The sequence below is a fragment of the Epinephelus fuscoguttatus genome, linkage group LG22 (genome assembly GCF_011397635.1).
Source record: "Epinephelus fuscoguttatus linkage group LG22, E.fuscoguttatus.final_Chr_v1".
Lineage (NCBI taxonomy): Eukaryota > Metazoa > Chordata > Actinopteri > Perciformes > Serranidae > Epinephelus > Epinephelus fuscoguttatus.
Genome location: NC_064773.1, coordinates 17,017,565 through 17,034,601, shown reverse-complemented (window position 1 = coordinate 17,034,601; position 17,037 = coordinate 17,017,565). Strand labels below are relative to the sequence as shown.

Genomic DNA, 17,037 nt, shown 5'->3' with positions numbered 1-17,037 from the left:
CTTTATCCACACAGTAGTGCATGAGACAGATGATCTGTGGAAAATAAACATATTCCACTGCCTCCTCTCAGTGCCTCCAATGATATGTGAACAAAACCAATCAGAGCCAAGGAGTCTCTCACTGCTCGTGAGCTTTGGTCAGACTGTCAAACTAGGCAGCGCTGATCAAATACGAATCAAGATTCTGTTACTGCATTGTGTATTTCTTGCCTTGTATGTATTCAGGAACATATTTCAGTGTACTGTTTAGCTGTAAAATGAGAAAGATTGTGACCTGGCTGCCATGTTGAAAAAATTTGAGCGAAAACAAAACAGTGCTCACTGGCTGGGGCAAAACTTTCTCATTTTACAGCTAAACAGTACACTAAAGTATGTTTCTGACAACATTTGAGGTGAGAAACGGGCAACGCAGTAACAGAATCTTGATTCATATTTGATGAGCGCTGCCTAGTTTGACAGTTTGACTGCAACTCACGAGCAGTGACTGACATGTTAGACAGCTGTGTGACAGAAGTCTTGGCTCTGATTGGTTGTTTTCCACCAACCTTTGTGGATTCTAGCAAATTCCATCAGGTTACTTACTTACCCCAAGGGTAACTTTTGGTTCCAAAGGTACCATACTGAAAGTGTTTGGATGTGGTGACAGTTTCAGCAAATATGACAGAGTTATTTCATAAAAATTACCAACTTTAGCTTTAATCTTCTGATTGTATTGTTTGGTCTGTACAATGTCAGAGCCAAAGGTAATGGCTCCATATACCAAAGTTCCAATGCACAAAAATGTTCAGTTTACAATCATAGAAGAAGAAAACTAGCAAATATGCACATTTGAAAAGCTGATGCCAGAAATAATCAAATAAATTTCTGTCAATCAGGGAGTCAAGCTGGACATAATATGTGCAAGAAATACATTCTCCTACATGTTTGTACGTTTTTAAGTGAGCGTTGTGCATTCATGCACATATATGCACAGGACAGAGGCTGTACTAGGATCTGGCTTAAACCCAGATGAAGACTCAGAAAGGAGAGGAGCGGCTGCACGCTGAAGTGGTGGAAAAAGAAAGAGAGACGATGAGAGGGAGGACTGATAGGAAGGGAGGGAGATGGTGAGGACGGAAATACTGACCAGCATGGGCTCAGGGTATTAGAGGCCCCTTATCTATGTGTGTCCATGGGTGTGTGTGAGTGCTTATCTGTGTACTGTATGTGTACTGTTCACATACAGTAAATATTTCTGCATATTTTTCCCAGTGAGAATGTATATCTGTATTTAGGTGTGTGTGTTGAAAAGAGACCATGGTTGAGTGGTTATGTGTGGGAGATGTGCTTTGCGCACTGTCACTTCAGCATCGCATGCCACAGGCTTTAACTTGTCTGTCAACACTGTTCTGACTTCAGAAAGGGAGAGAAAGAAAGCAGAGGAGACAGGCGAGGCAGAGGAGGGTGGGTAGGTAAAGGGAAGGAAGGTTCAGGGGGAGGAAGAGGAGAAGAGAGCGCTGATTCTTAAGAGACATGTGAGAAATGAAAGTGGGAGATGGGGCGTGATGGAACGGAGGTGGATGTGAGGAAGAGGAAGGGGGAGAGGCTCTCAGAGGTTACAGTGAAAACACTTAAGTTATGCAGATGTGCATTTTGAGGTATGTTCACTTAAAAAGTCCCCAAAAGATCATTTTCAGTCTGTGATGTGTTCTGTGCCCTGAAGGCACCCTAATGACACACATGATCGCTGGGTGGGTCAACGACTCACATGTGACCTCAGCGACTCTGCAAGGACGCAAATCCACACAATTTAAAGCCTGCTACTCTATACCAGTCCATTAGAATAGAAGAAACCTCTTGGATGGGAGGTGAGATATCTTAAAGAATCTCAAGCAAGTCCAGTTGCCTACGATATAGCACTTAAGATTACCAAGTAGTGTTAATTTTAATTTTGTTTACCAAAACTATGACGAAATAGCTTCCTCAACTACCTTTTTTCCCAAAGACGCTGGAGTGTGCCTCCACGTCCATTTGACGGTCAGTGTTGCAAGTGTTGGTTGTATGTCGTGAGATACTGACATGAAACTGAGGCAGGAGCAAATGTCCAGACTTTTAGTTGACTTAAACTTGACAAAAACAATAGGATAAAGTTGACTTAGACAAAGACTAAAATTTAATAATAAGCAGTTGACAAAATTAACACTAGTTTAAAAGAGTAACAGATGAAAAGTTCATGAGATTTGTGAGGAGTCTTTGGTGATTAGACCCCATCATGATGTCATTGTTGTACAGGGGTAGTCTGGTGATCTGGGTGGAAGTGGGTCACGATCATCTTATACTGAAATTTTATGAAATGATGGCTGTAGCTGTCAAATACATGCAGTGGACTAAGAACTATAACATTTTCCTGTTGAAAGAAGAGGAGTATAAAACAGCAGCAAATTGAAGTACTGGGATTTAAAGGGACAGTTCAGCCCAAATCAGAATACATATTTTTCTTCTTACCTGTAGTGGTATTTATCAATCTACACTGTTTTGGCATGAGTTGCCGAGTGTTGGAGATCGGCCGTAGAGATGTCTGCCTTCACTTGAATATAATGGAACTACATGGCACTCAGCTTGTGGTGCTCAAAGTGGCAGAAAAATACATTTGAAGACTTCAGCAGCAGTGTGTCTTTCCAGAAATCATGACCCAATTTCTCAAGATAATCCACAGACCTTTTTGTGAGCAGTTTCATGTAGGAACTATTTTCTCTCTACCGAACTACACTCGCCAACTGTATCACGGTGCAGATGGAAGTGTGTATCTGCTGCTGGCTCACCTAGCACCACTGAGCTAGCTAACATTACAGCTCGGCAAAGAGGACACCAGTAATGTTTACATCTCATGCTATCACAAGCACGAGCCTCTTGTCCATGTGTAGATGCATGCGAGTAACTATAATACTTAAGCTCTTACCAGCAGCCTGGATCAGAGTGGGAGCAGATTGTTCTGCGAGTCTGAAGTTGTCTGAACGGCTCCTTGTCAGCTAAGACAGATTTGCAGGGTCACTGGGTGGTTCAGCCAGTTATTCGCCACGACCACAGACAGATTTAGTTTGAGCTGAGTTTTCAGCTCGGACATTGGATTAAATGCAGTAAACAGATCAAGGACCAAATAACTTTGAGCTCTAGGAACCAAAGTGCTTTAACAAATAACAATCAGCTCAAATTATTCTGCCTGCAGTGATGCAGTGAAATTAGCACATACCAACAAATCAGAAAGAAGATGAGTTGTGGAACGGTAGTTCGTTTGAATGGTCCTCATGGTCTGGATGATCAGAGGATGACGAACTCTTCTTCCTCTGTCTGCTCTTTGCTCTGTACTTGAATTACGCTAAAGAGCTGAGGAGAGAAAGGCAGACAAGTCTCCAGCTGACAGGAGAAAACTGGAAACACTTTGCTTGGAATTCAAACACTGATTTTGAATTAGCTAATCGAGAGTGACAGTCCAATCAATTCTGAATTAGTTCTCAAAGCTCTTCAAGAGAAGTTTAGACTGAAGCCCTTTCATCGAATCAGTTTAATCAGTGAAAATAAAAACAACTGCATATTTAAGTTATAAGACCAAAAGTGAAAGAGATGTTCAGTCTGTAAGCGCTGTTGTGCAGATAACAGAAATACATTTCACAGTAAAATTCCTGTCCAGGCCTCCCTGTAGTCCTGTGGGGTTTCCTCCAGTTTCCTCCCACATTCCAAAGACATATAAACTAGGTGGACTGGAGACTCCAGATCACCCACAGGTGTGGATCTGTCTTTACTCTGTGATGGTCTGGCGAGCTGTCAAAGGGTGTCTCCCTTCTTTCCACCCAGGGGTGGGACAGATTCCAAACTCTCATACCTCTGGAAAGTGAAGTGGGTAAAGATAATGGACGGCTTCCACTAAGAAACCACGTTAATAAGAAGTCTCTGATGTGCATTAGAACAGCTGCTATTGGTTTATTAGAAGTTGCTAAAGTCTACAAGAGGTGGTGATTGGATATTTTGATTCACGTGGTGTAAAATTACCTTTTTAAAATAGATCTGAAAAGTAAAGCCAATGGGGAAGTGCCGTAAGCCTGCATTCTTTCAAATGGTCAGCAGAGGATGACTCCACTGGTAGGAAAAAGAAGTCTGGTCACATGTAAGTCAGTGAGAAAATTACCCTACTTCTTGCTTGATTTATTACCTCGGTAGAGGGATGAAGACATTTTCCCACTGGTTAATAAACTCGTGACTACTCCAGACATTTTACAAGACTCTTACTAATTTAGCATAGCGTCAGTTCAGGCCGGACACAATGTCAAGCTCAGCTCACATCCCAGCTACATCAGCTGATCTCGAACAGCCCAATCAACTGATGGATCAGCTGACTGATGGAAGGGAGTCAGCTGATAGATCACATGATTCCTTTCTATGCAACCAATTGGCAAATCTCGTTCAGGGCACCCTATTTAAACTGCTCTGGCCTGCCTACTGTTGCTGCTTTCTCTGCAAGCCAGAGGAGGAGGATCCTTACTGCTGCTCTCCCTGCCTTAGGCTTTCCATGTAGGCACGTGGAAGGGCAGAGAGGTGTGCTCTCCCTGCCTAAAGGCTTTCCAAGTAGGTGCATGGAAGAGGCTTTCTGTGCAGGCCTAGGAAAAGCAGAGAGGCCCCAGAACAGAGCCATGCCACCAAATGTAGTACTGTAAATGATTAAAGTGATCCTGACTGAACTGCCACTTTGTGCTAGGACTCTGTTTCTGTTGCTGTACGGGTCAGGCACTTTCATTTTATAATTGTAGCCTCCTCGTCTGACTAGGTACTAATTTCAAAAAAGCAAAACCACAGAGGGCAGGTAATCAAATCGATGTATGCCCAAACGTTGTGTAACCCTGGTAACACCAAATACAGCAGCAAGCCTACCTCAGTAAACATTTTCCTAATGAGTTTATAGTCCCAGTCATTAGTTTCAAGTCTTCTTCAATACAGTGTAATGTTCATTTTATAAATTGTGCTCCTTCTCAGTCAGATCCACCGCTTCCTTCTCCAAAGCTCCACTTTCACGGTAAAATACGGTCACTTCTGGCTTCAAAATATCAAGAGAACCAAAATGCAGAACACAAGGCTTCAAAATGGGAGTCCACAAACAATCAAGTGATGTCACAGTGGCTATGTCCCCTTATTTTATAAAGTCCATGCTTTTTATAAAGCCAAATGAATAAACAAGTATAGGTCTAAAAACATGTTCAGAGTCCTGCTGAATAAAGCTCAAGGCTGCTCATTGACTTTGCAGCAATAAATCTCTTGAAGCTCTTTCAGATATATTTGTATCCAGATTAAAATAGATGTCTGTTTTCACAGAGGTAAAATAAGTTAAAATCCTCTGTTTGTCTCAGTATTGCAGTGCTTATTTGGCATGCGAGCAATGTCAGTCTCTAACCATGCAGACACCAGAGTGTCTATCAGTGACTGCCTGTCTTTTTGTGTGTGTGTGTGTGTGTGTGTGTGTGTGTGTGTGTGTGTGTGTGTGTGTGTGTGTGTGTTTTACTGCGCACATTCATGTTTGTGTGAGTATTTAGGACGTATCTTTTTAAGCTGGAATTGTCTGACAGTAATCCACTTTGGTTGTGTAAGCTTTCATCTTTAATTGAAGCATTATCCGTGTTTCTGCATCTTATCAGGCCATTGTCTGCCTCTCGATGCTTTGCTTTGGAATAATTAATTCCCTCATGGATGGCTTTCAGACCCCTGCAATAATAACATTACTGTAGAATACATTGAGAACACTTCAGAGTGCCCCTAAACCTCAATAACGTGATGCTACGGATGAGACACATAGAAGGGCAGCTTTGTTTCAGTGTGTTTATTTTTTTTTGCTAGTGTCTCTTTACAATGTGACTTTCTTCAGACAAGAGGCCACTTGAACAGGATGCACGGCTGCTGAAGAGCTGCGATGGGGTTGAACCTGCTGCTCTCTGCATAATTTTGTACACTTAATCTTCCTTTGTTGACTGACACGCCGTCTTCTGTGCCATTTCTTTGTCCCGCAGCTACCTGAAGCGTTTCAAGGTGATGAAAATCAAGGTCCTGCGTTCCTGGTGCAGACAGATCCTCAAAGGCCTTCACTTTCTGCACACCAGAGCCCCGCCCATCATTCACAGGGACCTGAAATGCGACAACATCTTCATCACGGGGCCCACGGGCTCGGTGAAGATAGGGGACCTGGGTTTAGCCACACTTAAGAGGGCTTCCTTTGCCAAGAGTGTCATAGGTAGGAAAAGCACGTACAGTGCACAGTCATCGAAGACACAAATTACTTATCTCTTGCATGAACACACACCAGCCTTTCCTCAGACATAAAGCTGTTTACCAGAATGAAATGTTTAGGTCTGTGAAGGTGGAGAAAGTGAAACAACTGACATCATTTATGTGAGTTTGTCGTAACAATAAGCACTTGACATACACGTCCACACAGGCTGTCACGTATAACTGAACCTACACTCTACACACGCCTACTGTAGATTAATTTTACTGCTCCTAAAACGTCTGGTTGTAAAAGCAAACCGCAGGTATTTTGAAATGTGAAATACACACCACTCAGTCTGTTATTAAGCTGGGATTAAGCTGTCTGGAGATGTGATGGCTGCGTACACACAGCAGAGAATACACCCCCAAACACACAGCCTGCACATAACACACACTTAAACTCAAGTTGAGTAAAAAGTGCCTGCTGCGCTCGCTATAATGACTTGGCTGCTTTTCAGTTGCATAGTCAACCACAGATATTCTGGTATTCGTATTCGCGCACAAGTACATTATTGTGCATATTCTCATGCACTCCAGGCGAGAATGATAGGCTTTGTAACTCTCACAGCTGCACTATAGTAATTAGACAGACCTCAAGTATTTGGACACTTGCAGAAATCCACAAACACACACGCATGAATGTGCACGAACACAACAAGACTAGTATGTGGTGCCAGTAAGTGAGTTTGTTATTTAAGATTTCCAGCTGTGTTTTGGGAATTTTTATGATTTAAGTCCTTGACTTACCATAAACCATTTTAGTATGTTACTTAAAGGGTCACCAGTGTTTTTCAACCTTGACCCTGTTTTCCATGTTTTGGTGTCTAAATGACTAACGGGAGCAACAATTTTTGAAACAGGCTTCAATGTAATCACTCAGGGCATGTGTGCGCCGTCAGTTTATGAAGCTAAATGTGCTGTGTTTTTGCCACTGACAGGCTCTGATTATCATTTTAAGTGTCTGACAACGTTATGGAAAGGATCCTTACAGAGACAGACCTTTTTGTTAAAGAGTAAGATCCTTGTTGTTTTACCAGAAACAGCTGAAAGCATCAAAATTGCTATTGCCAAACCCACCCGACGTTAATAAACAGTAATTTTATAATCATAAAACACATTTCAAAGTCCACAGAAACGAAATGAAACTCATAGAAGCCATCTTGCTTTGTCTTTCCACTGTTCCAACATTCACCAGCTCTGGTTTGATTTGAATTAACCTTGTCAGATTTGAAAAATGTGCTGGCTCTATACACGCTAAAATAACTGTTTAATGTGGAGTCCTGTTGGTATGGCCATGGTGAATGTGGGGATGTTTCTGGTTAAACCAGGGGAAGGCAATCTGCGGCTCAGGAACTTTTGGGGCTGTACACATGCTGCGTTTTTTGTGCCTTCAAATTCATTGTTTTCAATGTAGACGCATGACAGGCGTGACCAGTGACACTGGTTCCCATTTTTCAGGGCGCGATGGCTGCACTTTGAGATAAACCGAGTTCAGCCTTTGGAATGCAGCAGCGCACACTGCGAGTCATGTGACAAGGAACACCCAATCACAGCCTACGCTAGCAATGGATTCCAAATCCATAGAAGTAAAAGTCTCAGAGGAAAATACAGCCTTTAATAGCACTTGGACAGATTTGTTTGCTGTCACTGCCAAGGCTGCAATGTTAAAGTACCAAATAATCATAAATATCCCACTGCAGAGTGCAATATGCAACATGCTTTACCATCTTGTGGTAGAACATGTTTTTTATGCTCATTTAGACTTATTTTTAAGGTCAGTAGGCTAATTTAGACTTAATACGCAGTGTTGCCAGAAGGTTCAAATATGGTTTGTGGCTCCAGGAAAATTAATTAGGGCCCGAGCGGGAGACCCTATTGTTTTTCTCCCGATTATTTTTATATATATATATATATATATATATATATATATATATATGTATGTATATATATATATATATATGTATATATGTGTGTATGTGTATATATATGTGTATATATATATATATATATATATATATATACTATAAAATATATATATGTATATATATGTATGTATATGGAAATGTATATATATATGTATATATATATATATGTATGTATATATGTATATATATATATATATATATATATATACAGCTGACATAGACTTCTAGGTGCATATAGCATGTATATATATATATATGTATATCGCTGCTTGCAGCTTTAATTTTTTTTTATTATTTTTGGTTTAAAATGGCTCTTAATCAGTAACACTGCTGAACCCTGGGTTGAACAAATAGGATGTTATGCAACCAAACAGGCCTCTCTTTGTAGGGATCCTTTCTATCATGTTGTCAGACACTTACATTAACAATCTGAGCCTGTCAATGGCAAAAATAAGCACTTTTAAACATACCCCAAGTGGTAACATTGCAGCCTGTTTCACAGTTCACTTAGTCACAAAAATATGGGAGAATATTGTCCAGGTTAAAAGAATACCAAATTGACCCTTTAACCAACTGAGCCAGTGTTTTTTTTTAGCTCTGACTGAGAGATCTAAAACCCCAGCACAATGCAACAGTTCACTGTTTTTCCTCTCCCTGTCACCAGGAACCCCAGAGTTTATGGCTCCAGAGATGTATGAGGAGAAGTACGATGAATCCGTTGACGTCTACGCTTTCGGGATGTGCATGCTGGAGATGGCAACCTCAGAGTACCCGTACTCTGAATGTCAAAATGCTGCCCAGATCTACAGGAGGGTTACTAGTGTAAGAGTGCATTTCCTCTACATTACAAGTATTTGTTTTGAACGCCTCCGCTGTGAATGACTGTGTTGTGACATTCATGTGTTGCATCTAACAGCCCTGTTTGTCTCTAATCTCCACCCTCCTCCGCGCGGCTCTCTCTGCCACTCCCTCCATACTTGTTTACTGACTGTATTAACAAGTTTGGCATGAGCTGCCAGAGATCCAGTCAGATGACTGTGTTTTTGCACTCATTAGTCTCTCGCTTGTTCTCTCCCTGCCAGCCTCTTTCTCCTGCAAATGTTAAAAGGAAAACAGTAGCACCATGGGAAGAATTGTTTTCCTTTAGCTGCATTTTTTTCTCCACCACTAGAGAGCAATACCAAGCAAGCTATTGCATATAAAGGCAAAACAAATTAAAGACCTGAAAACCCCCGAGGAATGTTGTTGTGTCCGTATTGAGCAAGACATTTAAACCCTGAAGCTCGTCTGAGAGAAAGTGAATGCAGAGAACTGTGAAACATGTATGAGGGAAATGCCATGAATGAAATATGACAGGAAGAACACTCCTGCATCACTTCATCCGATTTTAAATGCACTCGCTTTTCATTCACTTTTAGTTTTGTAACATTTTCAAGCTTTGCATAAAATGTAGATGACAGTTGGCTGGAAACAAAAAAAAAAAAAAAAAAAAGGAAAAAACGAGACAGAGACCAAAACACAGACGGAGAGCGGACAACAGATGCAATCAGAGGCTGTTTTAAGTTGAGTGCTGCTGAGGTCATCACCCCAACACACACACACACACACACACACACACACACACACACAGGCAGATGAGAGCTGTCTCCCTCCTTTCCTCACGGGACTGAGTTCAGCTTTGTGGAGGCTGACAGTGATGTTAATGGACCAGAGGAATTTACTAGAAATCTCTCTTTCTCTTCATCCCTCTCTATCCTCCTCCTCTAGTGCCTCCATTATCGCTCTCTGCTTCTATCTCTCTCAACACATCTTTTATTTCAGCTTAATTGGAAACATAACAACAACAATTCTTACGTTGCCGAAGCATCAGTGCAAATCAGAAAGGGTGCTGAAGCATGTGTGTGCACACTTTTACAAACATAAATCAGTACTTTTCTTTGCAAAAACTACCACTGTTATCCCTTAGTATTTGTCTGGTACAGGAATGCAGTGCTGTTTGTCGTTTTTGGATGAGTGCAACATCCCCCTCAGCTAAAACAAGTGCTTCTGTTACAGCTCTAACATTAAAATTTAATGGTAACTTTAGACACACACTCGCAGCAGTTTCCTTAAATGTGTGTACCAAAAATAAAAACTGATGTGTTCCATTTTCTGTTGCACTTACAGTATTTGTGATAATTATAGCCAGATAAAGCCTGCAAGAGTACTCGTGACTTGTCCAGCTACAGGGTCCAGATTTCTCCTTAGTCATTAGTTCAAGGTCCACACAGTTTAATACATTAAAGGAGAAGTCCAGTATTTTGCACTTTGAGCCCTATTTCTGGGTTGTTTATGATGAAATAGAGTGGCTAAGACCAAAATTTTGACAATTGCTCCTTTTCAGAGAATTTGGCTTTCCCCTGCCTGGCTTAACAGTGCTGCCAATGGCCATGTGTGAACCTGTCCTAAAACCACCCTAAATGTTCATGAAACTCACCGAGTGGTCAGTGGTGTTTGTTGATGTTCTGACATGAAAATCGTAACAAACTGTGGTTTCCGTGATGATTTATTTGACAGTTTGTGTAATCCATTGGTTTTCTATAGAAGCCTCATTGTCCATTGGTAGTAATCCGCCACTGGAAACGGAAAGGGGGTTGTTTACGACAAGGTTGTAGTCATTGTAGTCTTTTAGCTCAGCGAAAGTGCCGGCTCGACAGTGCTGTGTGCGCTCCTGGAGGAAGAATGAGAACGAACGTAAAAGTTTTGTAATAAGTTTAAACAACTGCACAATGGATTACTCGCTTGTAAACAACCTTCGCAGTACGATGTCTTTGATCACAACGCCAACCTTCTTCTTCTGCTTCTTTTCTGGGTCCCATCACATTGCAATGGTTTCCTGCCAGTTGGCGACACCCACATAAAGGAGCATTATCACCATCATGTGAGCTGGAGTGTATAACGTCTCAGGGTCAAACAAACAATCAAGGGGAAGTTTACACACGGGTGTGAGGCAGCTGAAAAAATAGTTTCACAATCGAAATGAATAGCAAAAACACGGATGGAAACCACAGTTTGCTACAATTTTTATGTCAGAACATCAACGAACACCACTGACTACTCTTTGAAAACAAACGTTTAAGGTGGTTTTAGGACAGGTTCACACATGGCCATAGGCAGCACTGTTAAGCCAGGCAGGGGCAAACCAAATCTCAGAAAATGAGCAATTGTCACTATTTTGGTCTTAGCCACTCTATTGCATCATAAACAACCCAGAAATGGGGCTCAAAGTGCAAAATACCGGACTTCTCCTTTAAGTGTCATACTTGTGTTTGGCCATGATGTCAAGCTAGTTTGCTGTCTCTCTTAAGTAGCTGTCGAATAGTCACTCATTCTACAGGAGAAAATAGCACTTCAAAATAAAAGCTCTGTGCTGGAAATGTACTGTACCTAAAAAAATAAAGTGTCTTTTTTTTTTTTTTTCCTTTTTTGCCAACTTGACACGTTTGGGAACCACTGATTTAAATGTTTGTGGTTACTTGTACATGCTTTAATTTATCTTTAGATGTTCAGTTCAGCAATGGAATTTTTCAGGGCTGCCACCTGAAAGTTGAAGATTTGAGTCATGAGTCGTAGACCCCTCAGTCGACTGAAATACTGAAGTGAAGGTTTATTTTTGTCTTCTTTTTGTCAGTCACTGGACAGTATGTTTCTGGGCATATTTTGGTCCCCAGGTTTAGCAGCAGAGTGAGCACTCCTTGCTTTCATGGTGTTCTTTGATAGAGGTAGCTGGGGATCCAGAACCAGGGTGTCAGCTGGTATACATGGGGCACAGAAGTGCGGCTTCTGTGTGGTCACGCTGCCATTAGTTCCCATGTATTTTGGTTGTTAGAAGTGGTGAAGCTCACATTAATATGTTAATATGATACAGTCTCTGGCTTTTGTTTGATGTCTAGTGTTAGGCGACTGTGGCTCAGGAGGTAGAGCAGGTCGTCCACCAATCGGAGGGCCGGCGGTTCTATCCTTGGCTCCTTCAGTTCACACGTCGAAGTGTCCTTGAGCATGATACTGAACCCCAAACTGCTCCCAATGGCTGTTCCATCAGCGTATGAATGTGTGTGTGAATGGGTGAATGTGACTCGTAGTGTAAAAAGCGCTTCGGAAGATTAGAAAGGCGCTATACAAGACCAGTCCATTTACCATTTGCCAAAAAATGTTGCATATTTCCAATCTGTCATTAGCATAGTTAGCCTGCATTAGCTCAGAAGGCTAACTTGTCTTGTTTACTACATTTCATGAATGTCACTGTGTCACCCTGAGTGTCCTGCTGAGCTCCGTTCAAACTCGCAAACTCTACATGGGAAAAAAGGATTGTATAATAATTGTAATGAACAACCACGTCCGATTTGACTGACATAATTCTGAGTCGGGGACAGCCCTGGCATTGATCGAATCCTTTCGGTGCCCGTCCTTACTATCTGACCGACATATTTAAATTGAAAGGATTGGGGTTAGGATTGCTTCCCTGCTTCTGAACACCACTGTGAAAGAAGAGAATCCGTCTTTCTGTCTTTTTGTCCCTCTGAATCTCTCAGTTTAATTAAAGAAGCTTCATGCACAGAATATTTCAATCCATATGTCCCACTGTCCCTCTTGCCTCCCCCCTGACCTTTCCTTCCCTGTCTCTATTCCCTCCTCTCACTCCCACAAGATTGAAATCACACCCTTACTTTGAAGGAACCATATTCGATTACCATTGTTACCACAGCCTCTGTTTGTGTGTACGTATTTGAGTCATAATCAAATAGCAGTAATCTTGTACATCTGAGAGTCATCACGCTTTCCAGATCTTTTAATCCAGTCAGCCAGATACTGAGTCAAAACAACCAACTTCAGTTGTCTCTATTTGTTATTGTCACACACGCCACACACAACCTTGTGACAACCCCAGGGTGCCCTAGTCACCTGCTTCCTTTCATTTCACTGCCTAATCCGTCCTTACAGCTTTCCACCCTCTGTTTCTCACAAAGCTAGAGACCTCAGTTAACCCCCGATGTGTCGAAACTGCAACGTTAGAAAATAATACAGTAAATGTGAATTTAAATACTTTTCTTAATCACATACAAACTCTGTTGGGTTATGATGTCCACTGCAGCATAAAGGCTTACTGCCTGATGATGTGTTCACACTAGAAGCGACACAGCAACAGCGTGACCAGCTACATTATCGCAGAGTGGCTTTTGAAGTGTTGCTCAAGTGCTCGTTGACGTAGCTACATTGTCATGGGCTTGCCTGTGTCTACTACATGTAACAAAGCCACACGACTCATTGCCATCTAAAATTTGTATTTGGTCAAAAATACATCACGCTTTCATCAATGTCGGAGCACCATTGTACCGTCACATTTTAAGGCCCCATTGTTTCCCTGTGTGTACTGCAATACACAGAAAGCTAACACATCATCAGCAATAGCATCAGTAATAGGAGCACTGAAAAAAGTTGAGGCCAGCTTAAGTTTGTAGCACGACAAACCAATCACGCAGCAACAAGTACAGGGCATCAGTTTGTCGCTTCACGTCACAGGCTTCCATTGAAAATGACCTCTAGCCTCTTGCCGTGTCGCTTGTAGTGTGAACACAGCAGTTTATTGATGGTCTAACAAGCTTAATAACACAGTTACCAGCTCCTCTGACAGGTCACTGACACATTATGCATTTTGATCAAGTGTTTTTCAGGGACATTTGGTAGTAAGTTCTGCATCTTTGGTCTGTTGTGCTGTGTTTTAATATTGCCTTGGTATTTTCTTTTCATCTTGATCATCTCTGTGTTGATTTAACCTCCCGAGACCCTGTGTCATCACATTTTGGGTTTACTTGACCTTACACTTCATTCTACTTAACTTAGACCGGTTGTCAGTCTGATCAACCTGATCACATTCAATGGTTGAAACTTGTTTATTTATTATTGATAACGCTTGTAGTTTGATATGGCAACAAATTTGACCAATTTTAGCAACAGTAACAAGATAAGACACTGATAATTCGGAAGTACTCGTTTGAAGACACTGGGACTTTATTACCGTCTCGTTTAAGGACATTGGGACTTAATTATCGTTGACAATGTTAGATTTTTTTTATGCTTATCAGGTCCTACTGATTCCAAATATCTAGGAGACATTAAAACTGCATACCAAACAAAAGTTAAGGTCTCAGGAGGTTAAGGCTCTTGCGTTGTCACCAACTGATTCTCAGTTTGGCTACGGTTACATGATGGCTTCTCATTCGGAATGAAATAAATCTGAATGAAATCATTTGGAATTAAAGTGTTTCCAGGTAGTTTACATGGGAAATATTCATTCCGAATGAGGGTTTACACGGGAGATCAGTTCACTCGCCTTTATTCAGGTCTGCGCAAGGTTTGGGTCAGGGAAGGTTTCTGATTGGATAGGGGGCGGGCGGATGTTACGTGTTTACGTTTACCGGAAGAAAACACTGTAGTCCTCGCTCCGGATAACAAGATGCTTGACGACGCTGTTATTAGTGCCTTTTTCAGGCGTGTTTTGCTTATATTCTTAAAGCAGCAGTACGACAACAACCTTGTTCTGCTAATGCTTCATCTGTTGAGCAGGAGAAGGGAGGCAGAAGGACCGTGCTGTGGCGAATGGAAACCAGTGAGTGTAACGAGTCCAACTGCTCTAGCTCAGCCCGTTGCTATGCAGCCCGTTGCTATGCACGCTATATACGTCATCGCACCAGAAGGGCAAGGAAACGAGCATGCGCAGAAAGACCGGAATGAATTTAAAGAGGAATGAGTGTATACATGCACCCAAAATTCTTTCATTCGGAATGACAAACAGAATAAACCACCCCCTTTAATCAGATTTAATTTTCAATCGGAATGACCGTTTACATGACCACTTTTAATCGGAATGGCCGTTCATTCCGATTAAAAGTGGAATAAAACTGTCCATGTAAACGTACTGATTGACAAAGTGGTGTTTGGTTGCAGGATAATGACGTACTTCAAAGAAAGAAAGAAAAAAAAATTACAAAATTATATTCATCTTTATTTTCCAGACGTTATTCTAATCTTATTTTTGTGAAATATTGGATCATTTTGATTCTCCAGGTCGTAGTAGTAGTAGTAGTAGTAAAACTGGGCAGGTCATAACCCATTAACATATGGAGCCAGTTACAGTGGGTCATAAGACATTGCAAACTTGCACACTTTAAACAGATCACATGCCGAATAGGTTTGGAATGGGCCCTGGATTGGCGAAGGGAAAGTACGCCTCAATGACCATTTTTACTATGCATATTTTTTTCACATCAATATTTCACTCTTTTCCACTTCCGTTTTAATTTTGTATAACTGTGAGGCGTGGCCCTCTGAGAGCTCATCGGTTGCAGGGACTTATTTATGACACCTTGACGTACAATGTTGTTGACACACTTCATGGTTCTTCTCCTTCTGGAACATTCCTGACCTCCAATCAGCCCTGTTAAACTGAAATCTCGCCGTCTCTCTCTCCTTCATCCTCCCTTCTTCTGTCAGGCTTAATACCATTACTTTCTCCATCAGTCCTAACTTTGTTTGGCCCTGGAATCACAGGAGTGTGTGTGTGTGTGTGTGTGTGGGAGAGAGAGAGGGATGGGGGGGTCATTGCGCAATGGTGTACTGGGGGGTTTCAGGAGAGAAACTGGCCAAGAAAGTAAAGAAAGAAAGGAGGAGGGGAAGACGGAGCTGGACGTAGGTGGCCGTTAGCTGGCATGAATAGGTTGAGATAAACCGTCGGTCAGTCTTTCTGTCTCTTGTGACAAGCCGTCAATTAGCCCATTAGTTAAGACTAAAAAGTACTTCCCAAGACATCCATCAGTCATACAGGTCTCTAGTGTATTTGTCAGTACTTCTAGGTAAGTTACACCTTTATTTGTCAAATCTTTTACTTGTCTGCCTGTCACTTTTTTGGCTCTCTTGTCATGAGTGTTATGAGAGTTTTGCGTTCATCTTTATGAGATGAATGGGTGTATTATGTATGATGTAATAAGTTTTGGACTGTGTTAATAACTTGAATGTCTCGTTGATTATTCCTCCAGCCTTTTGTGTTTTTGATATCTGCATTCAAGTGGGCTCTGTTCAGCTAGATTTTACACACAACAAACAAATGCATTTAATTAATTACAGAGAGTTTGCTGACATATTATACGCTGAAGCTTCGTCTATGCAGGCGGATACAGATGGAGAGATTTTCTGGAGCATGTAATTTTATTTTGCTACCTTTTTATTAATTCAGGATTGATCTTCAGCTGCCCTCTTGTTCAGCTTTGCCTCAGTCTCTATTTTGTTCCTCCATTGTTTGAATGAATGGGCCAGTCATTAAGATGCCTTCTGGTCGGCTGTGTAGCCAAACTTCTGAATGGTGTACCTAAAAATTTGATGGGCCTTTAGAGGTTCTGTCTTCTTAGTAAGTGCCAAAAAAAGACCATCTTTACCTCTTATCATGAAGCTCTAACACCCTGCTTTGCATTTAGCTACATAATGCTAACATCATATGTCCTCTTATAGCTGTTTTCTTTTCTGTTTGCATTTCTGGTGTATATTTCCCCTCAGAAGTGCCTTTTGTTAGTGCCAAACTCCAGAATGGGTCCCTGCTGATGCCTTGTTATTAGTGTTATCCATCAACGTGGGCTCTAGTGTTCTTAATTGGCCCTGAACAGCTGTGATTCATTATGTATTCCTGAGAGGATATCTGGGTTTATGCGGGAATTAACCCTCGGCAGTCTCACTCACTTGCAGGACCTCTGTCTGTCCAGTGTTCAGCCTTCATTCAGCACTGTTACGGCAAACTGCT

General features: G+C 41.6%; 1 protein-coding gene across 1 annotated transcript in view; it reads left to right on the top strand.

Moving 5' to 3' along the window:
• Positions 1 to 17,037, top strand: part of wnk1b (WNK lysine deficient protein kinase 1b) — a 147,419-nt gene that overhangs the window by 72,734 nt on the left and 57,648 nt on the right. Inside the window, exons 4-5 of the mRNA XM_049566672.1 lie at positions 6,030 to 6,250; positions 8,875 to 9,032. Of these exons, the coding sequence (XP_049422629.1) occupies positions 6,030 to 6,250; positions 8,875 to 9,032 (379 nt within the window). The remainder of the gene's footprint in view (positions 1 to 6,029; positions 6,251 to 8,874; positions 9,033 to 17,037) is intronic.